The sequence below is a fragment of the Montipora foliosa genome, chromosome 10 (assembly GCF_036669935.1).
Source record: "Montipora foliosa isolate CH-2021 chromosome 10, ASM3666993v2, whole genome shotgun sequence".
Lineage (NCBI taxonomy): Eukaryota > Metazoa > Cnidaria > Anthozoa > Scleractinia > Acroporidae > Montipora > Montipora foliosa.
In genome coordinates this window covers 5,118,853-5,146,466 of record NC_090878.1, presented here as the reverse complement: position 1 = coordinate 5,146,466, position 27,614 = coordinate 5,118,853, and the positions used below count along the sequence as shown (strand labels likewise).

General features: G+C 38.0%; 1 protein-coding gene across 1 annotated transcript; it reads left to right on the top strand.

Annotated features, from left to right (window-relative positions):
• Window positions 1-1,014: 1,014 nt before the first annotated feature.
• LOC137973248 (ATP-binding cassette sub-family D member 3-like) lies at window positions 1,015-25,985 on the top strand. The gene is made up of 28 exons (XM_068820024.1): window positions 1,015-1,172; window positions 1,335-1,374; window positions 3,269-3,318; window positions 4,730-4,781; window positions 6,073-6,161; window positions 6,308-6,377; window positions 6,537-6,563; window positions 8,579-8,649; window positions 9,153-9,222; window positions 9,872-9,925; window positions 10,534-10,590; window positions 11,252-11,304; window positions 12,003-12,092; window positions 13,065-13,134; window positions 14,203-14,272; window positions 15,346-15,443; window positions 16,145-16,236; window positions 16,856-16,971; window positions 17,476-17,542; window positions 18,440-18,503; window positions 18,902-18,979; window positions 19,679-19,744; window positions 21,118-21,231; window positions 22,127-22,177; window positions 22,296-22,340; window positions 22,424-22,528; window positions 23,494-23,550; window positions 24,608-25,985. The coding sequence occupies exons 1-28, from the start codon at window positions 1,036-1,038 to the stop codon at window positions 24,683-24,685; spliced, it is 2,031 nt and encodes a 676-aa protein (XP_068676125.1). The 5' UTR covers window positions 1,015-1,035; the 3' UTR covers window positions 24,686-25,985.
• The last annotated feature ends 1,629 nt before the right edge of the window (window positions 25,986-27,614 follow it).

Below are 27,614 nucleotides of genomic sequence, written 5' to 3'. Positions count from 1 at the left end.
GTTTTAAAAAATTCTGTGGAGCGGATTCAGAGCTACCTTAAATTTTTAAACTTAAGGTGGCTCTCAGTCTACCCCACAGAATTTTTTTAAACTTTGCAGAAAGTTTCTTTCTAGCATTCTGATTACATTTCAGAAATAAAAAATGGGGGTCACCAAGTACGTTTTTAAGATATAAACAGCTAAAGCTGAAATATGGGGTGTTTACGCACTGTTACACTGCAAAATTTCATTTTGTAGACATGCAAAGTAGTGGCAAGATATTCAGTAGTTGAGGTAGGAAGATCCCAATGAGTCCATGCAGTCAACTAAGACGAGGCCAAGTGAGCCCATTGGGTTCCCTGCTGCACCTGTTTAAGATTCCAATCCTGTGGTCTTAAACCCTAAATCCTCTCTTAAGTGAAAACAAAAATAGCAAGGTGACACTGTCACTATAACACCAACCCAGTGTGGCCAACACATCATGCATGTGCACAACCATTTCACCGTATCAATTAGCAGGCATGAACAGCTGCTTTGGCCTTGCTTTTTTGTTTTTCTCCTCTTTTAAGCCCCCCTCTCTAATAACCACCCCTTTTCTGAGGAAGAAAGTTATTAACCCCCCCCCCCCACCCCCCCACTCTTTTAAGCCCCTCACCCTTCCCCCTTATTTTTCATGGCCAAACCAGTTAATGATAGACTGTATTAATTAATCACTACAGTAACACTTCATGTGGACTGACCTGGTATGGTTTATTCACGTGCGTGAAGTTCGGATTTGGTTTTTAAGTGAATACAAATGTTGCACATAATAAAATAATAGAGGATTTGCGGTATTACAGTAAATTAGGTGCAGGTTACCCTTTTTTGCTTCTTCGGAGAGTTGAAACGATGGTAACAGAGAAAAAAAAGGAGATATACAGGGGTATCCAGGGGTATACAAGGGTATACAAGGAATTAAAGGGTATTCTCAGGACATTATACGTAGTCTTACTTGAGACCAAAAACACAGAGCACTGTTACAGCTTGGCTACTAAGCCACCGACCGGTTTACGCAAGATGGTGAGCGTTTGGAGCAAGGTGGCAGCTCCATCTCAGTGGGTGAACACAAAAGCTTCTGGAATCGCCGTTGCAGCTGTAGGAGCAGGAATTCTTTATTTATGGAGAAAAAAATTGAACGATCTTAAAACAAAAAGGTATTTTTGGTGTTTGTTGTCGACATACCACGGTAACTGTAGCCTATTTGTATCGATCACCTGATTTTTTTAACACAGCTTGTTATCAAGCATTTAACAAAAATGCATAAAGTAAACTTACATGTTATTAAGAAGGAAAGTGTCTCTTTGTGTTCATAACAGAAAGCATGACATCGACGATTTGCACATCTCTCTCGCGGAGGTAAGATGACACGATGATAACTTTTAAATACATTTCAGTTAAACCCCTAGTCCATGGCTATGGAATGCCGTTTGTATCAGAAAGACTTCTTGTCATATATAAAACTTATCATGAAATATATAAAATTTATTGCTCTTTAAATAAAACATCTTAGCTTATACATAAAACTTGCTACAAAATAATTATAAAACTTGTCACGCCATATATAAAACATGTTTGAAAATATAAAACTTGTCACGCCATATATATAACTTGTTTCAATAAAACTTGTCACACAATTATATAAAATATAACTTGTAATGTAATACGCCTCTTGGAACCCAGTACCGCACCAAAGGGCAAGAACAAGGCGATGAACTTGAGTTTCCAGGATTAGCAAGATGGCCTCTCACAGAGACCCATTGAGAGACTATCAACTCTTTGCTGATGGTCTTAGAGACCAAATCAGAGTGGAAAGGCAAAGAGGTAATCAAAAGGAGATAAATGAGTCACTGTCTATTAGTAAGAGCAAAGTGAGGCAATCACTGTCGACAGCCTTACACGAAGTCGTCATTTCAACAGCTCTGCGTCACTGATGTCTTTATTGCCAGCAACCCGGAACGATTTGCTATAAGTAGATCAATGAAGGGCTCTGGGCCTCAGTGATCATGATCTGATCTCTGCTATACGGAAGCAGAAGACCACTAGACCTCAACCTTGGCTCATTGAATATTGTAGTATGAAGGGCTTCGACAATGATTGTTTCCTAGCTGATCTTGGTAAACTGGCATACTGCATATATCTTTGATGACATTGCAGGGGCGTAGCCATGATTTTTCAAAGGGGGGGGTCACACTGTATCAAACAGAGGGTACTCACCAGATTGTGGCGTTTTCGCCACCTGAATATTGTAGGTTTTTTGCTTAAAAATGGCTTAGAAAGGGGGGGTTACGGGCACCCCAGGACCCCCCTAGCTACGCCCTTGCACTGATGGTATTTGTGAACACTGCTACCAGCTGTTCATTGATGTAGTGGACCAGCAGATGGGGGGTTGGGGGATTTAGATCTCCAGAGATTGGCATCTCTGCCAACCCCTATGACAAGTATAATCATCTGCAGTAAAATCTGTCCCCAGAGAGAACTTCATTATGTGGTGAAAGCCAGAGTAAAATCTGACGCTATTATGAAGGAAATAGACAATTCTTTTGCCCTGAAGTGGCCTGAAAAATCTGTCACTCTTAGGAGGGGAGGGGTTAAATTTCAATAGAGGAATACATGAAATGATGGAAAGGTGTAATGCACCCGTGGAGAAGGATAAGGAAAGTTGCTTGGGAACAGGCAAAGGGACAACTAAAAAAACCTTTCCATCATTTTATGTATTTGCAAGAATTGAGGCTTGCGACTTGGTAAAGCAGGTAGACTAAGTGGGACACATTGTCCATTTGGGACCTAGATAAGGCACCAGTGGGTCCATGAGAGTTCTAGTAGTTCAATGGGTAGAGCATCGACCAGTGTTACAGAGATTGTACAGCAGATAGCGCTATCCATCGTTTCAACAACTGGGGCCAGATTTACAGAATATCTAGATCAACATGTTCCAGCACTCGACAAAGTCCCTTTTTGACTAAAATCGCCGTTTCTGCTTAGGTGGCTTCATACATCATTAGCCTTTTTAGAAAAGGAAAGAATAAAGAAAGAATAAAGTGGTCAGGGATATAAAAGAAGAAAACAAAAGGGATTCTGGTCCCTTTAGCAAAATGCACTGAAAAGTACTTTCATGAAGATGTTCTTTTGTTCTTGTTTGTAAACTTGGAGTGGAGAGAAAAATATGTGACCCTTGTAATGCCTGTTTCACGTAAAGATCAGTTTTTTAAATTTTTTTTGGAAATAATCTCTTCTTGGTTCTTGTTCGCAGGAAAAAGCTACAAAGAAAGAAAAGGCTGCTGTTGATGCAGTGTTTTTTGGGTACGAATCATTTACATGTACCACAGTAGTAGGCTAATACATTTTTATTCTTTTAGAGTCTTTGTGTTAATTAGTCAAAGTAGCATAACTGTTGGAATTTAACCAAAGTGGTAGGATAATAGAAAAAAATTAAAATTTCTTTTGTTGGGGTTCAAAATAATTTCTGCGTTTCAAGATTTTCTAACCAGTTCAATAGTTACATGTATGGGCATCTAAAATGGGTTACAGGCCAGGCATTTTATGTACTGTAAAATCTCATACAGATCAAACATGAATGTTGTAAACAGTCTCTGATTTGTAAAATAATTGTGTCGTACAGTAATACAGTGCAGCTCAGAGATAAGCAGCAAAAAATTGCGTTTGAAATGTGTGTAAGCAAAATGCGTCTGGTATAAGTATTGAGTTAAACAAGTTAATACAGGATAGATGGAAAAATACAAGGCAATCAGGCACATGCGAAAGGTAACATGTTGAATTTGAGTGGATCTTACAACTGCCACAAAAGATTGGTATGGTTCAAAGTCTGAAAAACATGAATGCATAAAAAACAGAAAAACTTGAAAAGGTTGCATAAAAATTTCCAATTTAGCAGGCTGGAAATCATTTTAGCACGTGAAGTGTAAATAACCCTAGAACTTGTCCCAGGTTTGTGTTTGGCAAGCTCAGGGCAAATGTACAATAACCAAGTGTACAACAACTAACTGTACAATATGGTGAAATATTTGTACTCATTTCGTGTGTTTTCTGTACAAATTCACCAATTGATACAGTTTGATAATGGAATGTTATCACAAATTATGTCAAGTGTTTGATTTAACCTTGGGTCACATGGTCTTAGACCACAGGACCATTTTAGTGGCTGGACCAGCCACCTGTTTAATACTGCTATTGCTTTGAGTCACATTTTGTAATTTTGGAACAGAATGCTAATTAGTGACATTTAAATTTTGAAAGTTAGAAGCACACAGAGTCTAACCAAACAAAATGGATGCTATGTTTATTACACACACCCCAAAGCATGCTGGGGCTGAACAACGCGAGGGGTATGATGTAACAGCTTGACACTGTAGTAACACTATTGTTAACAGCGCTAGTGGGACCTCATCAGCCTGTAGGTTAGAATGACACTTTGATGACTCGCTCATTATTTTCAAGTTTGTGAAACTAGAGTTGGATTTCATCATATAGTAAAATGTTCGTGAAAATTATGTTGCATATGTTTCAAAGGAATGCAATGTGCATGGAATGTATAGAGTGTCGGTTAGGTAAATAGTTTTGCCTTGATTGAGTCAGATTTGATTATTCAGTTTAGGTTTTAGGTTACTTGTCTTTGATAAAAAGCGTTTCATAAAATACAATTTTCAAAGAAACTGGATATTAATTAACATTGAATTTTTTTGCTGAAATGCAGTAAGCTGCTGAGAATTTTGAAAATACTCATACCTGGATGGTGGACACCAGAGGTTTGTATTAGGAAGTGTATTCAAGCCTTTTAGATTACCTTTCTTTATCCTGCAAGGCTCTGTCTTTAATCTCTTTACGGTGAAACATACGGTAGTTTCACCCTTAACTCTGGCTTAAAATGAGTGCAACTTAAAAGTTTTTATTCAATGCCATAACTTTTTAAGTTCATTCATTTTAAGCCAGAGTAGTGACAGTGAAACTATGTTTGATTATCTACATGGCTGCTTTGTTAACGGTTCATATGAACTGTAATGTTATGTACCTCATTAAAGTGAACAGTATGCCTAATATTTATTAATAATAATAAGATTAAGGGGGTTTTCGATTGACCCTATTTCGGAATAAGAATACTTGGAGTGATGATTTAATTAAAACGGTATGTCTGGCGTTTTGAAGCAACAAGGATAATAAATATATGTTTAAAATATCATTTTAGCAGGTGTTTGACAATTTTAATGTGAATCTCCGTAAAAGCGAAGGATTTCTAACTTCTATTCCAAGTATCCCTATTCCGGAATATGGTCAATCGAACGCACCCTAAATTTATCACTAAGAATATTAATTTTTCATTACTAGCATTCTGATTGGCTCACTAAATCTCTGTTGTAATCTACTGTATGATTGCTGTAAGCATTGCCAAGCTGAAGACTTTTCAGGGAAAGGGAAATTTCTTAGCATCCAAACATTCAGAAAGTATTAAAACCTATTCAATTTCTGCTTGTTATAAAATAGTATATAAAAATTATATGATTTTATCCAATATATGTGTCCCTAGAACAATAGTTAATTATATTCAGGACTGGTTCATTGTTGATAGCATTTGCCCTTCATCTACATGTATTTGTGACAGTCCCAGGCTGGATTTCCAGACTTGGTCATAATGTAGGTTGAGTTTGGTCATTCTCTGCTCTGCTCCAATAGGCTTTTCTCAGGCTTCTCCAGTTCTTTCTCCTCTCCCAGGGTTCTCCTTATCAGGTGGTAACCGGTAAAATTGACCGCTTGTAAGAGCACTTACACTGTATTACCACCTGCAAATGCTCAGAAGTCGCTTATCCTTTGCAGAATGTCCAACATTAACCAAATTCTTTACCGGTTTGAAAAGATCCCTTACATGTTGTGCTGAAAACTAGGGAGAAGTTACCCTGCCTCCCATCAAAAACTGACATTTTGATTAATTTTGATCACTTGCTTTCATTTGTTTTCATTTGTTTTACAGTCCCCCATGTATTGGAGCCCTATATAATGTTCTTACACTTCCTTTATAAGCGTGATATCCTATTCCCTTTCCAGACTGGCTATCTGGTACTTGTTGCATTGTCTCTCATTGCACGAACATACTGTGATGTATGGATGATAAACAACTCCACATCCATTGAAAGGTGAGGAAGTGATTGTACTTCTCATAATACCTATAGATAGTCTATTATTTCTAATGAAATTAAATATATAATTAATTTGTGATCAGCATTTTTTGACATGCAAGCCAACTGAAAAGACATGTAACATTTCATCCATTTTATTACAGATCCATTATCAGTGCAAATTATGCAGATTTTAAAAAAAATCTTACCGAGTTGGTTTACGCTATGCCATTTGTAAGTGTGTACATTACTTGAGTGTGAAAATATACAAAACGTTCATACATGACTGTATTTTCCAAACCAAGATTTTTAATTTTTCGATGGTTGCTTGACCATTTAGTGGTAGTCTAAGAGTGAGGATTAATTTTTTCTTCTTGCTTTTTGCCTTGATAGGTAGCAGTGATAAACCAACTTATGAAGGTTAGTTTGTCATTAATTTTTATGCCGTTTCAGTTAATGGCTAGAAAAACAATGCCTGACTTGTTCCAAACCAGTATAAGTCTGAAATTAAATCATGGTTTATCATACCAAATCGTTGTTTTTTGGTCTTTGGCATTTGAGAGGGTCTACCAATCAGAATTAACCACTTTGAGGAATTTGCTTGAAATTTGTAATGATAGTCTTTGAAGGTTTGAAAATAACTGATATCATAATATGAGTTGGCCAGTCTCTAATACAGAGGTTCTATGGGTAACAGCTGGAATAGAAATCATAATGAACCCTGAAAAATGCAATTTAGAGTTTGAATCAACACAGCATTTCAAGACAGTGCATGATCAATGGAAGATCACAGTTAACCTTCTCTCCATGATATATGATTACAGTGTAATTATGTAATAAAATTACATATATGTTGTAGTTCAATTTTTCCCCTGGTTTAATTTTTTTAAACCAGTCTAAAATTTTTGAACCAGTTTAATTTGAACTAGTTTAATTTCTAGTCGGACAAAGTCAAAAAATCAAATGTTTATTGAACCTCACTGGGAGGCCTAACCGAGATGTCACTCCTACAAAAAATTGGAAAACCCGGTTGAGTTGAAGATTATGACTTTCTTGCGGAAAATTTCCTTCAGGCTCTTCTTCTTTGCTACTGGAGTCATACTCGCTTCGCTCTTCTTGCTCTATGTCAGGTTCATCAGTCAACGGTTGTGACTCATGGGTCTGCCGTGACAGCATTTGAAGTGAAAATGATCTTGTCACCCCTGGGGACCTCTTTCTGGTACAGATAGTCCAGCAGTGTACCAGTCTGAGACATTCAGCGGTTGTAAGAGTAAGAAGGTCAACAGATGTTGACGTCAAGATAATGTCAGCTGAGATGTTACTGAATGTCATTTGATCGTTGTACCTGGTGGAAGTTTTTCAATGAAAGTAAACAACTAGTAATTTAATGGCTTCTTTTGACAAAATCGGACTGTTAAGTGGGTCTTTATTGGTGTTAATTGTTGAGAACTCAACAGCAGAAAAAAATCACCGGTGTAAAGGGAGGTCTTCCATCCCATTTCCGTTTGGTAATAAGAAAGTTAGAATTCCCGGTATACTGCCATACAAATCATGAACTTTCCACTTCCTGCTCACCTCTATTCATTCCACATCCCGCCTACAAATCAGCTTTCATCCTGCATATCGCCATAGATAAAAAGGCTTATCTCGCATTTGATCCTAATCACTAAAATCTGTTGGTCTTTGTCATAGCACCGGAGACAAGAATCCACCATGATCATTTAATAACCTTAAAAATTATTTCTCTAGTCTATTTTATACATTATGTAGTCCATAAAGAGTTCTACTTAATTACTGAAAGATGTCCAACTACATGTATGTTGAAATGGGTAGTGTTATAAAAAAAAATTAAGACGGAATCCACCAGAAGTTTGAGTAACAAGTGGACAAAAACCTAGTACCAAGATTATAAACATCGTATTGCAAACTTCTGTACGACTGTTTTAAATATCTTCTCAAAAAAAATCATTTCTAGCAACACCAAACGCCAAAAACAACTGTTGAACTTCGTAAGAAACACTTGAAAGTACTGGTGAAATGAAACTGATGATGAAATTTTACAATGTACCTGTGTTTGCACAATTTCTCTGATCGTTGAAATTTAATTTTTCTCGTTCCCATGGGAAATTGTTTTCGGTGTTATTTCAGGCAACTATTTACATCTTTAGCTTTCAGGAAATGTAAAAGGGACTGTAAAATACTTAAAATTATTCTGGTACCAGATTTTTGTCCACTAAAAACTGAAATTGCTCGATTTTGTATCGGATTTCGTCTTAAACTGGTTTAATTAAAAAAAAAAAAAACAAGGTTAAACCAGGGAAAAAAAGTGAACTACAACATATACATAGTAATATAAATTATGATACAGTGTAATCATGTGAGGTACTATCCTGCTTCAAGTGCATCTTATGTTTTTTTTTGAACTCTTAACGCAGCTTGGATTGAATGAATTAAAGCTGAGATTTCGAGCAAGATTGACCCAACACCTGTATGCACAGTATCTAACGTAAGTGACCTTGATGTACGTACTTTAAACAGTCATTTACCTCAGATGCTTTAACCCTTTAAGCCCCGAGGGGTTCCCCATTGACGAGTAAAATCGTCTGGCGTTAGACAGAGTAAAATCTATAAGTGCCATTTGGCACTATCGGGGCTGAAAGGGTTAAACGGGGACATAGTTTTTTGATGCTGTTAGCTTAAACGGGGACATAGTTTTTTGATGCTGTTAGCTTAAATTACTTTTTATCTAGAAGATGTACTATAAATGTTTGAAGACCACAAGAGAAGCACACATGAGAGACCCCCCTTTTTTTTCTTTTTCTTAACGAAGCAATTCATAAGTTGTTCATTTTGATTACTTAAATGCTGTACCGGGCCATTTCATTTTTATGAGTAATTTTGAGAATACACATGCTGGATTTCCTTGCAGTAAAGAAGATACTAATTTTTGTTAAATAATTCAATATTTAATAATTAAATTTGATTTAATTTCCTTTTTCTCTTTTTTAGCTCGTTCACATTCTATAGAATGAATAATTTGGATAACAGAATTGCAAATGCAGATCAACTTCTTACTCAGGTGAGATACAATGTATATCTCTTTTAGTAATTTAGGTTACTGTCAACTTTAATGGGGACAATTATTAGTTTTTCAGTGAGTGATTAAGTAAAAATTGTTAAAATTATTGCTAACTCTTTGGTGTCTCATATTTACAAATTTTGGCAAAATAAATTGAGTGATGAGGAAAAAGTGTGACATGATGATGATGATGATGATGACAAGGGAAAGTGTGGCATAGGTAATAAGGTCTATTTGCTATTAAAATACAAGTAACTTTAATAGCATTAATTAAGCATGATTCACTATGAAGTTGAGGCTTAGACTCAGGGAAAAAACCTTACCTCTTGTATCTAAAACAGCAAGTGGCTCTCCACCTTGGAGTTTATTGTGAGACAGTGTGTGTTGAGGAGGGGGTCTTTTTAAATCAAGAGCTCATGTGTAGACAACAAGGTGGAATCATTTGAGATTCATTTTGTTTGCCGTTCAGTTTTCTATTTTAAAATTAAGCAGGTGCACAACACTCTTCTTTGAATTGCCTATACTACTGAACTACTTAGCTCGTAGTTGACTGTGGAGAAGATGAAAACTTCGGGTCCCTCTCCAAGTGTAAGGGTAGGGTTTTCTCATACAAAGGAATCGTAACACAAAATGCTTGTTTTGATGACAGGATGTGGATAAATTCTGCAACAGTCTTGCTGAACTGTATTCTAATGTTAGCAAGGTAATATGAATGATTTAAATCTGTGTAATTTGCAACCTTATATATTGAAATAATTTGTGGACTAAGCTGCCAGAGCACCAAAATACTCTGTGTTGGATGGTTCAAACTCCAGCAAATACCAGTAGTATTGCATTCATTTTGTTCTACCAACTGAGCCATGAAGCTATTCAGATAGGAGCAGGTCAATTTGTTGGGTGCATGTGTTCCCCTGAAAGGACTCAATGAACGAAATACATGTAAAAATTCAATGTATAATTTTATGTGCTGTGTGAGGATCACTTCTTTCTTTCGTCTGTAACCCGCACTTGTGTGTTTATTGGGAGCATTCATGGAGAAAATTACAGGAGGTAATTTTGTAAAATTTCCGAGTTACCACACAGGCAACAGGTGAACCAGGCTTCAATGTGGTGTGGTGAGGTACATTTCTTATAGATACCTCCTAGCAAGTTACCCTAAATCATAAAAGTTTAAGAGACAATTATGTTAGTTCCTGTTCTTGAATACATGTAAGTTCGATCTAATATTTGCTACATGAAAATATTTTGTCTCTTTCAAACCTTTGCAAATACTATTAATCATCATTTGCACCCTGAATTTTTCATTTACAGCCGATACTTGATATTGCAATTTACATCCATAAATTGACAGGAGCAATTGGTATTCAGGTATGATTTTTATGGTGGTGTTTTTTTTAACTATCAGAATAATCAAGATTTACTTCAGTATCCAAAGTGTTCACACAGACAATGTGCAAATGCATGTATTTGAAAAGGACTGAATGATAGATCTATTGCATTCATCCTCTTATGACTTGTGAATTACTACTAGTGAGGGGTGAGAAAGAGAGTGAAGAAACACTATCCACACCACAACAATGGTCATTTTTCCTGCAACAATGGTGATACCCCTCTCTACCCCTCTCCACATCCAGGGGCATAGCTAGGATTTTTCAAAGAAGTGGGGGGGAGGGGGGGTGGGGGGTGGGGGTCACATTTTCCAAACCCAGGGTACTTACTGGTTTGTCATGTCGACATCCACGCTGTTTTTAGTGGAAGTGACAATTTCTTTGATGAGCAGTGAGTGCCGGGGGAGGGACAAGCCTGCAAAATAGCTGCATAGATGAACTAAGTTCCAGGTGACATAAATTACTCTGTTCCAGTCTCACAGATATTGTTTGTATGATGTTGTTGAATGTCACAAAGGGGGGTCACAGGCACCCCAGGACTCCCCTGGCTACGCCCCTGAACATAATACGTGTGTGACATTTTCCTTTTACCCAAAGCTTATTTTGTAGTTTTGTCATTGTGACCTTGATTCTTTTTTCAGGGTCCAGCAACCATGCTGGCATACATGGCTGTTTCAGGACTGGTATTGACAAGGTAACCATTACATGTAAATGTCCTTGCAGTGTATTGCTTTAAAACAGTAAATCATTTTGCTCTGACGAAGATGTTGAGTCAACTGAAACACATTTGTTGTTAAGTTTAAGTACATGTAATCTATTAACAAGTTAGGTACTGTTTGATTCAAACATGCACTGCATTTTGTGTGTGTGTTGCATTACCACTACAATTTAACTCTTAACTTTCACACAGTCATGGGTACATGTGTCATGTCTTGATCAGTTTCATATTTCCCATTTTTCCAGTTTTGATTTTTTACTTGAATGACTGTGTGCTTTATCAAAAGTTTTACTGCAATTTTTACTGTCAACACGGAATGAATGAATTAAAATTATCTGTACAATGTACAGTAAGTCCATCGTATTATTTGCTTTAAGTTCAAGTATCATCTTGCTTACAGTATTATGGGCCTTTGTTTCTATTTCCTTTCAGTCAAATCTTCTGAACCTCAATTCAGCTCTCTTGTATTCAACTTATCTTGTCAGTTTGGATTTCCTTGAATAATTGAAATCTACGTGTGAGCATTTATAAACAATAATGGTACAAAATGTCAAGTCTCCAGTCAGTTTACAGCCCACAGGTACTACTTCTGGCAAAAGATGCCACCATGAGAAACCGCAGCTCTTTGCCTATGTTATTTCCAGTAAACCAAGAGATTTTGTTTTGTTGTGCAGATTACGCCGGCCAGTTGGCAGAATGACGGCTGAGGAGCAGCACCACGAAGGAGAATTCCGTTATGTGAACTCTCGATTGATAACTAACAGGTACATGTAGGAGATTATTAATTAACAACGACAACAACAACAACAACAACAACAAAATAAATTACAATTTAATAACTTAATTAATATGGGCACTGTAACTTATTGTAATTTGACTTAGTTGTAAAACACTGTAACTCTATGGTTAAAAATGTTAAGACTGATGCTAGGCAGCCAATATTTTTTTATTGTCATGTGATTGTGTGCAAGATTAGGAAGAGGACTTAAACAAACAAACAAACAAACAAACAAACACAAAGAATAGCGCTTACACATACTGTAACGGTGGAAAATGTTTGTCAAACTGATTGGAATTAAGGCATCAGGAAGGTAGCCAGTGAAGAGGCTTGCCCTTTTATTTTAATAAATCCAACTACTGGTCGACAGTTGGCCAACACTCAATTGACAGACTACAGACGACAGGTAACCATCTCAGATTCTCTCCAAAAGAAGAGTTGATGGATCCCATAAAGTGGCTTCAAGCGATTACATGGGTAACATTAATTCAAGGTGCTTGCCTAGATTGTTTTGTTTTAATAATTATTATATGAAGGCTCTATGGTGATCAAGGGGTTGAGGTTTGGTAGTGTGGTGCCTTGAAAGGGAGTTGAGTGAACAAAAATTAATCATGAATATAGGCATGAACTAAGGTTAAGGTGAATAAAGTTAAGATGAGAGTTGATAAAAATGTCTGGTAGGTACATGAAAACCACAAGGATCATTTCTTCACTTCATTCATTTTTATATTATTTATGCCTTTTTTTTCAAATGCCTAAAGGTCTTAACTTATACTGATTTTGTGTGGGTTGATGCATGGTCAGTTAAAAAAAGAACCTAACTAAACCTCATCTCGACTGGTGAATTTCACATGAATATTTTATGACTATTCTTGTTTTCTATTGTGATTGATCTTTGTCAGTTTTAGAAGAATGTCTTGATTTTATGGTGTCAGTAACTTGTTAAACTTTATTTCAGTGAAGAAATAGCTTTTTATCAAGGAGGAAAAAGGGAAAAGTTGACCATAGAGCATACTTTTCAGAGGCTGGTAAGACATAAATTAATATAAATAATGACAACGGCAATGGCAGCGAGAATGTCATCTCAAATTATAAATTCATGTTATTTTAATTACTTTGTGACTAATATATATTTCAACCTTTTTAATATGACAAGGGTGTGGTAGTTCCTCAAAAATGACACTGGTCAGAACGGTGCATAATTTAGGGGAGAAAATGAAAATTTATCCTCAAGTGCTAAAGTTCTTCATAAAACTTGGCTATTTTATGTTGAACATTGTTTTGCTGACTATGGCAAAGAAATGGATAAAAGTGAAGAATGCATGTGCAAGGCGGGCAAAGCTATTGTTTCTTCCCACTAAAATATGCAAATTTGTGACGTTCTATGTCGCCGTAGCTGATGTTGTTGCTTAATAAGCTCCTTAATGATGAGCTACCTGACCAAAAGGCAATTTAATGTAACTTTTGGGTTGTAGGTTTTTTTTTTTGAAAGTTTTGGACCAACTTCAAACTGGAAAGTTACATGACTGTATACCATGTATCTGGGGATGCAGTCCTTCAACATCTTTGGAGGGTTTCTGATGGTCTAGTCTACCATTCAAATACAAGAGACTCAGAGATATCATCGTGCATCTTTGGATTTTAATTACAGTGTTTTGTATATAGTAGGCAGTATGAGCATGTGATATATGTTCTTTGTCGAATTGTCACATTCTAAAATATGGGGAACTTGGATAATAGATAATTATTATTAAAAGCTAGATCATTGAATAATGCAATTCTAGAGTTTTGATTGGCTTACACGTAGCCATCATGGTATATGAGCTCAGTATTACAAGTTATGGTCTACAAATATCAGTAACTGTACGCACCATTTTTTTTTTTGTTTTACAAAATACGGTAAAGTAGGGAAGATTTAACCATAATTTGTGGGCTTTTCAGATGTATGGATATACAGTATATGAGGTGCATAGCACTGAGTGGGCTATAATCATCATATGCACTCATGGAGTAATGTTGTTAAATATACACATTCTTGCATTGGAACTCAAAGTTGCATTTACAGTCTTTCTGTTGATATCTGTATTTGTTTTCAGATTAATCACTTGAGAAGTTTCATTCAATTCAGATTTAGCATGGGAATCATTGACAATATTATTGCAAAGTGTAAGTTGGCCATGTGTAAAAGGGAAGTGCTTTATTTTGGAAAAAAGTGTGTCTGTTCAGAGATTGCTGTGGACATCATTGCAGCACTTTATTGACGGAATGCAAAAATGGCCACCAACAAATTATTCTTTTGTCTTTGTGTTAATTAGCCTAACTAGCCTTGTTCACACGTGTAAAATTGAAAGAATTTGGGCTGTAAAACGAGGCTGGTTAGGCTACATAACACAAAGACAAAAGAATAATTAATTTTGTGTATGTTTCCTTTAGCAGGGCATGTGTGTACACTTTGTATTTCGTGACTACAGTGCTTACCATATGAGAGATAAAATGACTTTTCCCTTGAATATAATTTTGTTGGCGGCCATTTTTGCATTTGGTCAATTTACACAAGATCGAAGAAGAAGCTTGTAAGGGATTGAACCCAAATCCCTTTACAAGTACATAGTCGCAGCAGTGTAACGGCTGCAGGTGAGGTATTTATTTTACAAAATTAATGTACAAGGGTATGTAGCACTTAATAGCCAAAGGCTAATTAACTTGTAGCCCTCAATCAGACCAGACCACAACACCTGCAACTCTGTGCCCTACTCTTTTTGGTTAGTGTTTGTGTATGGGGTCATTAGCGTGCCACAGTGTATGAACAAGGATTGTGAGAAACTTTACTTTTCCATCTTAAAAAAAAATCTATGATCTACAGCTCTTTGTCCTGCAGGGTATCTTTTTTTTTTTGGTCCCTTGGAGCATATGTCAGCACTATCACTCACTGAGCTTGTTTTTGTAAATTTCTGTCAACCCTTTCTTTACCATCTTGGAGAGCAATGTTTGTTGTTCTTAAAAGGCACACAATCACCCAAAAGTCATTGTGGTCATTTGTATTTGGTTTCCATGACGGTTTGTCCAATTGCATGATCTGATTGGCTGAATGCACTCAGGGAAATCATACAGAAAACAACATGCCAGCTACATGTATTTGAATAATTTTGTGTTACACAAAATTCATTCACAGTGTGCAATGAGTTTTGGGCAAATGTAGGCCTTTAAGAAATCTTACTTTTTGTGAATGTCCTTTCCAGATTTGGCCACTGTAAGTGGTTTTTATGTTGTCAGTCGACCTTTCCTTGATAAGAATATCACAAAGTATGCAAAGAAAACTCATGATCAGAAAATGGAGGTTAGTATGACTTTGTTGAATTGTGAACTTGAGCTTGAACCAGTTGGTTGTTTTTGGATGCTGACTTTAAAGTGGCGTACTGCAGAATGCTCAGCCACTTTAAAGCGATGATGCCATAGTGCCATAAGGTAAGGTAAAGTCTCTGTTACGAGCCTAGAAAGGCCCATCAGGCTGGCGCTCATCTCCAGTTTCTGTAGCATGAAGCGACTAGGAGTATTTCTACTCCCCCCTGGTTGGGATGCTAGTCCATCGCAGGGTTACCCCCAGCATTAAATTGGCCAGTACCCATTTATACACCTGAGTGGAGAGAGGCACCATGAGAGTAAAGTGTCTTGCCCAAGAACACAACACAATGTCCCCGGCCAGAACTGGAACCCGGATCACTCGATCCGGATTCAAGCACTTTAACCATGAGGCCACCCCGCCTCTTACTATAGTGCCTTGAGAGAGGCTTCACCTTTCATTTATTTTAGTTGGAATGTTTGAGGTTTTTTTTTTGTGGAGAATTTGTCTTCATTATAGGAGGAGGAAGCACCCCAGTTTTTTTGAACCAGTCACCTTTTGCTGCGGTCTTTACTGTAAAATCATGATTTCACTTTATTACCTCAGTCTTAATAGCTAAACCCTTCTCTTAGCACCTCTTTTAACACTGTTTGGAGGACTTAACACCATTTTACAGCTGTACCCTTAATATTTTGCAGGATTACTACAGAAGTGGTCGCATGTTGGTCAGAATGGCAGAAGCCATTGGACGTCTTGTGTTGGCAGGGAGAGAACTGACTACATTAGCAGGGTAGGTTATTGGTTTATTTACGGTAATACTCAACAAAGAAAAAAGTAATGGAATGGATAAAAAGCAGAATGGTTCCAATAAATTGAGAGGAAAAACAGTGAGCTTTTGACTGTTTTTCAATGAGATGGAAGAGATAAGATTTTTCTGGTTTTAACCCATTTCATGGCATGATTGTTCTTTCCTATAAATGTAACCTAAACCTGACAGGTGATGATAAATGATCACCGTTAACAGTGAGGTGATGAAAAGGGTTGTTGTGCGTGAAAATGATTGAGTCATATAAAAAAGTTTTCCATTTAAGTTGTGGAAATGTCAGTGTCATTAACAATGGTCCTTTTCCTTACTACGCTAATGTCCAGGTGATCTCACATCATTTAGGATGTTATCACTCCTGGGCTTAAACCGCTTAAAAGAAGCAATTTTGAGAAAGCAATCTTTGTAAAAAAGATGATAGTCTTTTAAACCTGGGGGAGAATGTCAAAGGTACTTGTAAAATGTTAAGTAATCACAGCTGAATCATACAAGCCATATGACCACAAGGGACAAAAAAACGGACCCCTTCTGTTGGTGTTCTTGATGGCGTGTTTATAATTATTGTTTATAATCTCTCTTTTTGAAGGTATACCTCTAGGGTTTCTCAACTAATGCACGTACTCAAGGACCTGAATAAAGGAAAATACCAAAGAACAATGGTGACAACTCCTGACAGTTTGAATGAAGGTGATAACAAACCAGGTAAAATGCAAAGCATGAAGGGAAAGTTTTTTTTAGTAGTTGTTATTTAATCCATCACACTTATAAAGGATTTCATTCACGGAACCACCTCAAACAGCAAAATAAACAGCACCACAGGAAAGTACTGCTCAGTTGTAGCTTTCATTTGAATGGTCACACAGCACGTTTACACACACAGATTCAGAAGTTAGAACCACTTTGTACACTATAATAACAGCACCACAGGAAACTACTGCTCGTCATCCAGTTGCTTTCATTTGAATGGTCACACACTAGGTTTACAACCACAGATTCAAAAGTTAGAACCATCGTGAACAGTACAATGAAAAGCACACTCTCAAATTACCGCTTGGTAGCTTTCAATTGGTTATAATGTTTTCAAGTCCATAATAAAACAACAATATGTTGCACGAAGTAGAGGACTGCCGACAGCTACAGATTGTCATTGTTGATCTGCTGACTTGTTAAATCAAGATACTGTTCTTTCTTTTATGTCATTTGCAGAGAAAATTTCAGCAGCTTATTTAGATCCCAATAAAGGGGAAATCGTGGAAGTTGATCATTTGATAAGGTAATTACACTTTTTTAAAAGGACCATATTTTGTGAGTGGATGTAATGGTTGTTAACCCATTGAAGCCATGACCTCTGCAATGCCGGTGCAATGCCGGTGCAATGCCTACCAGCTGAGCTATGAAGCCACTCAGTTAGGAGCAGGTGATTATATTAAAAGAAATAATGAAATAAATCTATACATTTATTTCATTCAGGACGTTAGTTTGCTAAGCATTAAGCCTTTGCTTCCAAAGAGGGCCATTTTTCCTTGTCTATCATTATAGTGATCGGTACGTAAATTCTCCTCACTATTTCAATGAAATGTCAGTCAGAGAGGTATCAAGAAGGATATTATCAGCTAAAGAGATGTGACCTTGACATAACACCAAATTCTCATGACTACCCAACGAAACATCCATGGTACTAGTTAGGAGAATTAAAGTTTCGATCGTAGGAATGAAAGGGTTGAAGTGGTTTACTTCTTAATGGGAACCACTTTAATTCTGAGAATGATGATGATGAACTTTATTTAAGAGTGAAGTGTGTTCAGCGCTGAGGCACTAATATAAATATCAAATCGAGTCATATCAAATCATGGGTTGGTTTTTGAGGAGAGGAGAAACCTGGACTACCCGGAGAAAAACCTCTCTGGGCAGAGTAGAGAACCAACAAACTCAACCCACGTGTGTCACCGGAATCGAACCCGGGCCAATTCAGGTAACGCTAGAAACGTCAGCTTTCGAATTCCTTAACGGTGGTCGATTTACCACGTTAACTCAGTTGATAAAGCTATTTCTAATGTTCGCTATTATCTGTGTTAACAAGGTCAGTGGACGACTAGAAATTGATTGGAAACCACAAACAATTAAGGAATGTTAGAATGTATTTAGAACTGTTTTTTCCCTTTCCTTTTAGGTTTGAAAGTGTTCCATTGGTCACTCCAAACGGGGATGTCCTTATAAGAGAACTTTCCTTTGAGGTAATGGTAACTGATTCTTTAAAGGCTGCAGGTCCTCGAGATCCGCGTTTAATTTTCCCCTTCAGCTCGGTTGAAATGTTTTTATTTTCTTTCTGTTTTGTAGTTGCATTCTGTGATGACTAAAAGAAATTAAGGAAAATAGAGATTATCGCTCGGGGATTAACTTAAGTGACAACATTGACTTTGCTTCTACTGTCTCATGTTTTGTGTGAGAACTTTCCGAGAATAAGTGAGGCTTGCCACAGTACGGGGGTTGGAAAGAGGTCAATTCTCTCCTGGAAGGAGAGGAGGCGAAAGTTTATTTGTTGTAACATATTTTAGTAGTTTCAGTTTTGGATTTTTTTTCTTCAATTTATGAAAAAAAAACCCGTGAACTACTGCTTGTATTGTTTTATTAGGTTCGTTCTGGTAAGAATGTATTAATTTGTGGTCCAAACGGATGCGGGAAAAGTTCTTTGTTTAGAATTCTTGGAGAGGTGAGACATGATGCTTGTGTCAAACAAATTTAATGCGACGATTCTCAAACTTATCTGGACAATTTGAGCAATTGTCTCAGTCTCCTGAAAAATTCGGGTGACTCCAATGGGATTTGAACTCATGACCTCTGCGATGCCAGTGCAATGCTCAACCAACTGAGGTATGAAGCCACTCAGTTGGGTCAATTTGTTGGGTTCATTTGTTCCCGTGGAGGACTCGACTCTGGACAATTTGAGCAATTGAATTCTATTGTCACTTTAACTGAAAGTTCAACAGTACGCATTCGCAAATGGAAAAAAAAAAACAGTGGAGAAATACACTGACTAAAGATTGTTGACCTCAGCGTTTCGAAACTTGCGTCCTGTCTTGCAGCTTGTGAGTCTGTGTCACGGTTTAGAAAGTAGCAATTGAAATGAACAGAACAACGTTAAGAACCTGACTGCAAGAAGGCAACTACTTGGCGAAGGGTGATGGGGTTGAATTCGAGGCCACGAAACTCGAATCCCGTTTGTGATCAAAGCGCCATTGAACCCACCCGCATTTCAAATTCAGCGTCCAAACGAAATATCCAACAGGAAACCAGGGAATTTTGGGCCAAAAGCAACCAAAATATTTACATAGAGAATTTTACCTCCTTGTTTTATAAACGATACCTTGTAAGCGTTCATTAATCATCGTATTCTCGTGATTTCGTGTAGCTGTGGCCACTATTTGGAGGTAAACTTGTCAAGCCAAACAAGAGAAATCTGTTCTATGTCCCACAGGTAAGTTGATGATGATAGAATTTTTGGTCTTTCAGTGCATCCCCTCATCCGTTTACAGTGGGTAACAGTTACTATTTCCTTCACTGCAGTTTCGAGAATACTGCATTTCAGATCTAACGGTATGGCGGTGCAATTTCATTTTGTTATCATTATCACACATGTATCTTTACAATCGGAGTTTAGAGTAACCTTGGTGTAGCTAAAACTGATCTCTTTGCATTAATCCTCTCAACCATGATATACCACAGAGTAAACACTGCAACACCGGAAACTAGATGCCCTGCTCTTTGCGAATAGTGTGTGGGTTCTTCCACGTCCCACAGGGATAACATTGAAGGGTTGTGAGACGAGGCCTAACGGTTTATCGTTCTTATCCGAGAAGACTAGAGAGTGTAACAAGGGCAGATGACATTACAAAGGCAGCACTTTCTCTGAGTGTTTGTCCGGCCGTAGTTTTGATCGCAGTAGTACTGAGCCAACTGGTCGTCGATTGTCACCAGGATTGCATCCTAGGTTAATGGCTAAGCTACTACAAGTCTCTAGTGGCTCGGTGATCAAGCATCGGAACGAGTTTATCGGAGGGTGATAGGTTCGACTCCCGACTCCTCCGAGTCATCGGACGGTCATAGTATTCCCGAGTCATCCTCGCTTTATCTTCTCTTCTCGTCTTTGGAAAGCTTGTTTTATCGGTTTTGAAAAGGTTCGTTATTATAGGTTTTATTGCCTTTGTAATCGAAACCCTTAACTTTAGGATTTGACATAATCTCGAATGATGATGATGATGATGATGATGAGGAGGGGGAGGGAGACCAATGACGATGATGATGTGGAGGTGGAGACCAATGATGATGACGGTATGATGACGAGGTGGAGGACGAGAAAACCAATGATGATGATGATGATGACGAGGAGGGGGAGGGAGACCAATGATGCGGAGGAGGGGGAGACCAATGATGATGATGATGAGGAGGAGGAGACCAATGATGATGACGATGATGATGAGGAGGAGGAGGACGAGGAGACCAATGATGATGATGGTGAGGAGGGAGAGGGAGACCATTGATGATGATGATGATGACGATGACGATGAGGAGGAGGACAAGGAGGAGGAGACCAATGACGATGATGACGAGGAAGAGACCAATTATAATTATGATGATGAGAAGGAGGAGGATGAGACCAATGATGATGATGATGATGACAACTATTATGATTAAAATAAAAGCGTTTGGTTGCCTCAACAATTGATGATTTTATCCCATTTTAACAGGTTGAATTTGAATAAAAATATAAACAAGGTTGAATTAATCGGGAGGACTAGTTGAAATTGTCCGAGTTCTTTAATTCTTTGCGTTGTTATATTCTACTTTTAGCGTCCTTACATGACTCTCGGAACACTGAGGGATCAAGTGATCTACCCTGACACTAAAGAGGATATGCTCAGAAAAAGAATCAGTGATAAAGATCTCGAAGAGTATCTTAAACAGGCAAGATAGATCATTCAATATATGGCCAATTCTTATTGTTTGTATATATAACTAGCACTCAATCGTGCGTGAGAAGTACCAACTGCATAGTTGCTAGCAGTACCTTAATATGAAAGTACTGTCCAGTAGCTTTAAATCGCTCACGTTTGCTATTTCTAACCCCGACAATTTAAGTCACGCGCCTTTTGGCGAAGGCTTTTCGCTGGCTGTTTATACATGGTATTACAATAGGCCTTTTCCGAGTTCATATCTGCCTTCTCTTCAAAGTGAGTCTAAGTGCGAAGCTGTTCTTATGAAAATTATTTTTCATTCATATGTAAAGTAGAAGTAATTATCATAAAAAAATTTTGCACTTAGACTCGCTTTGAAGAGGAGGCAGACATGAACTCGGAACTGGCCTAATTGAGGTTTACCCACAACGTGACGCAAGTAGACGATACTGGGACACCGTTACGTTAACTAAAAAAAACTCGTAACCGTGGGACTCTATTCGGTCAATGGCAGCTCCGCGAAAAATAAGATAACACCCACTGAACCACCTTGACAGGAAAGTACTGAGCCAGCTTTCATTTGAATTATTACACTTAAGGATTACACCCACAGACTCAAAAGATAGAACCACCTTGTACAGCATAATAGAAAAGTATTGCTCAGAAAATTATTGCTCAGTAGCTTTCATTTGAATGGTCACACTTTAGGATTTCACCTACAGACTCAAAAGTTAGAACCTCCTTGTACAGCATGATAAACAGCACCACAGGAAAGTACTATTTAAAAATTTCATCAACGGGCCCAAGTTGTGGAAATGTTTTTAGACTGCATCTAAGCCCTTAGTTTTTGGGTTTCAATCGCTCGCTTTTGCTATTGCTAATCTAATTTTCTTTTCCAATTTTAGGTTCACCTTGGTAACATATTAGAACGTGAAGGCAGCTGGGACACAATTCAGGTAAATTGTTGTAATTGGCCTCGTGGAATTCGTGGTTAGAAGACTAAGTCTTCATATACATCGATCGCAATGGTAAAATTTACATGTAATTTTCCATTTCTCTTATCTGTTTCTTTAGGATTGGATGGATGTCCTCAGTGGTGGGGAGAAGCAAAGAGTGGCCGTAAGTACAGCTGAGTTACTCAAGATACTCGAGATACGACTGTTCTGTATTTGCGCGTACACGTTTTATGTGTTGCTTTCTAGATGGCTCGCCTTTTCTATCACAAGCCTCAGTTTGCCATTCTTGATGAATGCACGAGTGCTGTGAGTGTGGACGTCGAAGGTTTTATGTACACTCGATGCAGGGAGGTAAGTTATCGAAATTATAATGACGACGAGGAGGACGATGATGATATCGTTGTAGACGACGGCAATGATGATGACGGCTACGATGACGCTGGCGGCGACGACGATGACGTTTACGATGGTGACGACAACGATGACGACAACAGTGACGACGAGGGTGACAATGACGATGACGATGACGAGTTGATTGAAGAGACTGCAAATCAAATCAAAACCCTTTGACTCACAAGAGTGATCGATACGTAAATTCTCCTCACAATTTCAATGAATTGTCAGTCAGGCAGGTATTTAGAATTAAGAATGTTAAAAACTTAAGAGGTGTGATCTTGATATAATACCAAATTCTCATGACTACCCAACAAAGAAATCCATGGTGCTTGTTAGGAGAATTAAAGCTTCGATCGTGGAAACGAAAGGGTTAATAGACCACTTTACGAATACGGTGGCCATTTTGACATCCATTGTTTCAAATAGCTATTATGGGATTCTCAGGGGGCAAATGCATACTAATTTACCCCTGAGAAACCCATAACAGCTATGTGAAACGATAGAATTCAAAATGGCAGCCGTATCGGTAAAAACGTCTATCAAAGCAGATCAAGTCAAATATTGGTTTTTGATGGGAGGAGAACAGAACAGAGAGACTCAAGCCCGGGATCAAATCCGGGTTACTCTTTGAAGAAGGTGGGTGCTCTCACTGCTGCGGAAAAACTTCTTGTCGTCATTAACGTCATTAATAAGGAGCTTGAACACGCGACGTCAGTTTTTAGCCACGAATGGAAACCGGAAGAGAACACTTTGCATGCCAGGAATACGCAGACATCCGTAATGAATGACACGACTGACAACAACCGCACAAGTTGCTTCCTTAAGTCATGCTTTTCAAAATCAAACACATTGCAGGCACGCTTCCTTCCTTAGTGCACAATTAAAAAGCTAACCACACTATGTCTCTCTTCTTTCTCTAGGTCGGCATAACACTGTTTACTGTTTCGCATCGCAAGTCACTATGGAAGTATCATGAGGTTTGTCATTGAGTGCTTTCGTTAGTTGGAGCCAAGGGATTGGGCCTAGCGGGGATACAAAAAGTCAAATCGCCCCAGTCCCTTCTTTTAGCCGCGCGCCATTTGTCGAAGCCTTTTCGCTCGTTGTTATCATATACATAGTCGTAAAGTTTCCATTGTATGAATAGACCTTATTCACGATGTCCGCCATGTTGGATCTGCTATTAACATGCAAATTAGCCACACACTTATGATGGGGCAAACAACACAAGTTCGAGAGGTTATGACGAACATCTTAGCCACACAGATGATTTGTTTCACATTCACTGAATGTTTATCACCTAAGTAGTAAAATAGAATGATTACACAAGTTACTTCGATGTTTTTTTTAGTGAAAAATGAGCAGATAACAAAGTAGAAAGTCAAAATGTCAAAGGCAATCAAAAGATATAAAATTATTATAAAAGCTACTTAATTCTAAATTCTAAAATGTACTTTTAGCAATGTTATTTTAATATGTCGACGAGCCGATTTTCCACAATTTGCCTTTTTTTCAATGTTTGCCCCCCAGCATAACACATGGCTAATTTGCATGACAATTTGAAAACCCAGATGGCGGCCATCGTGAATTAGGCCTATTGACGTTTGCCCACAACGTGACACACGTAGAGGATGCTGGGACACTGTCGCGCAAATTTTAGTAACACACCGTCACTGAAAATCCATAGGACTCTTTTCAGTCGATTGGCAGCCCGGCGCAAATTAATGACAAAACTGATTCTTTTAAACGACTATTTTAGTACACAGAATATCAATACCTGTCTTGGAGACGGATGACCAAAAAGAGTGGTGTGCGAACTTGAAAACGTTGAATATGAATAGCTCTTTGTGCCATAAATATATTTAATATCTTGTCAGTGGGTTGTCAGGAATGTTGTGCTTGTGATCTGAAGTACTAATTTTTACTGAAGTACTAATTTAGCATGACAGTTCCCCTTTAAAGTAATAGGCTTCCCTGACCATACTTCTCTTTTCCTGACCTTGATATTTACATGTGTGTTTTTTATCTTGTTCATAGTATGTCTTATACATGGATGGCAGAGGCGCTTATGAGTACAAGCCAATTGATTCCTCGACAACAGAATTTGGATCTTAATCTCTCTTCGCTTTTCACTGGCCATGAAACATGCCTGCGTTAGATGATGAAAATTATTTGAACAGCTAGATTTTACTTTTAATAGTAGCGGAAAATTGAGGGACCAGGATGATTTTCAATAACATTTTCAACATTTTATTGCATTGATCCCTTTTTGGGGTTTTTTTGTTTGTTTTTATCAAGTGAGCAAAAGAAAAAATGGTGTCTGTTTTTGCCTCGAAGTTGGTGCGAGAAATGTTTCGTTAAATTATTAAGGAAAAACGTAGGCTTATTTACAAATTAGCATAACCAGGAGCCCACAGTTCCAATAGTAGGTCTATGTAACGGCATTTTCACAGATCAAGCTATTTTTAGACGAGTTTTTAAATAATATTTGACTTGCATGAGTGACTATTCTCAATCTCATGGGTAAGAATTTCTCATGCAAGACTTGTAATTCGCTGGAAAGGTCTGGTTTTGCGGAAAAATCAATCTAAAAATAATTGAGTCTATAAAAACGCCGTTCCACGAATACAGTGAAGTTGTACGCTCCTAATCATGGGTTCCTGTTATCGTAGATGATTTCAGAACATCTTGCCATGTTGTGAACACTCAGAGCTGTGTAATTTTTTACCGTGTCAATATTTTACGTCAAGCATAGAGATAAAGTAAATAATTATTGCGTTGAGAAACAAAAATTATTATTCGGTCTGTAAAATATAACTTGAGGTATTGCCGAATTAGCAGGATTTGCTGGATACTTTTGGATTTGGTACCCATCCACAGTTTAAGTAGAACAACATTAAGTTACTTACACGTCACTCAAAAGGAACTTTTTAAAAATGTGTGTCCAAAGGTGGATATTTATCATTGAATAAGGATCGGTGTAATTCATTGTATAATTTTGTTTCAAAACAATTATTTGTCTTGTTTTTGTCATTTATATAACACATAGTGACATTAGGGCTGTTTATACGAGAGAAAATAAGCTGCGGCTTACTCTGGCCGCAGCTTACATAAGACGCGAACACCCCGTATAAATGGTACAAAATCTACGTTGACGGCTTTCTCAAGTCGCGGCTTATCCTGGCCTGGGAGTTTATACTCGTATAAATACTTCCTTTCGCGTATTATGTACTCCGCGGCTTACTCTAAGCCGGCCGGCCGGCCGGCTTATTTTCTCTAGTATAAACGGCCCTATTGTGTTCATGATCATTGATTGTTTTCAAGCATTTTTCACGTCGTCTCAATTACTGAGTGTTAAACTTGAGGAAGAATCGCATTTGAATTCTTGATTAAAATGCTTGCTGGTTAAAACTGGTGCAAATGTCTGTCACGTTTTCAAACAAGCAAATCGCTTCTGCGTACGAGTGCTGTTTTTCATTTCAAGATGACTTCAACGTTTGTTTCAAAGCCAGTCCAATTGCTACATATTGGTTACGGTCGCATTAGGGAGTTAACACCAGTGTTTACCCAAGTCCTACTGTTCAGTGTTCCCCTAGGAATTCAAAACACCAAAAGTGTCCCGCACACTTGTCGCAAAGAGCAGAGCATGTAGTTCCCGGTGTTGTGGTCTGTCTTCTGTGGTGTATCATGGTTGGGAGGGTAAATGCTCGGAGAAATTAGCTACACCAAGCTACTCTAAAAATCCGAGGGTAAATAAAGATGTATGATATGATATGATATATGTCAACACTAGCGCTTCTCTGTGCTTCTGTCGAGTGTGACAGCAACCAGTATTGTAGTCAACTGGTTTTACTTTATATAAAAAGCAACAGATTTTCGCAAGGTTTCTACATGGACTCTGTTTGAAATCGAGGCTCCAGTATTCTTTTATAAAATATAGTTCGTTTGCAACCAATCTGTAGAGGCGCATAACAATGATGTATTGCACAACTGCTGGTGGAAGAACAAAAGATCCTTTGTTTTCGTCCACCAACATGTGGGCGATGTCGTGACGTGAAACCACCTATTGCACTGCTATGGTATTAATAGAAACGCGAAAAGAGAATTACTCTGAAACCTTGTATTTCACCATCCAATACCGTAAAGAGGTGTAAATAACAACTGAAGAGTCTGAAACAGTGACCTTGATGACAATATATCATTCCCAACAATCATCTACTCCCGTTTTTAGCTGACCCCTCCCCCCTTTTGACAACCAAATCAAAACGAACCAATAGGCACCAGAATTACAGTGTTTTAAACAAGGTATAAAACGTTCAGTAATTATACAATTACCCTAACCTAACCCTAACGGTAACCCTAATCCTAACCCTGAACGTTTTACCGTGTTTAGATAATTTTGTGCAATAGATAACCACTAAATGACCTGTCTTGGTTTTTGTCATGCATTTGGTCAGATTATACAGACCCCAGTTGTTCAAAAGGTGGATAACGCTATCCACCCGATAAATCACTATCCATTGGATAGCGCAATTGATTTCGCTATTGCTTATCCACTGGAGAGTGATTTATCCGGTGGATAGCGCTATCCATCGTTTGAACAACTGCACTGGGACGCAATTACCATCTGTTCATCCCCAGATAGTCAAGCACTCTCTTCAAGTTCAATGCTGTAAAGCATCTAGGAGATGCAAACGCGCTCCACAAGTTCCATGTTATCTTAAAGATGCTCACCGACTTTCCAATCTCAACTAGGTCCGAGATGCAACAATTACTGTATGCGTGCACTTCACTGGATCTCAAATGACAAGTCATAACTTTTTGCTTTTAAAGTATTGCTCACTTGCAATAAGATTATATATATGCGGCGTTATTGCGTTCATCGAAGGAGAACGCGCCCCAATCATGTCAGTCCCTCGTGATGTAACTCGGGTTTCGATCTTGATGCCATACCATTTCAGCGTTTGGACGCCATCTTGGACTGGCTGGCTGGCACACAGCCTCCATCTCATGTGATAGTGTGCGGCTTGCCCAACGAAAACAC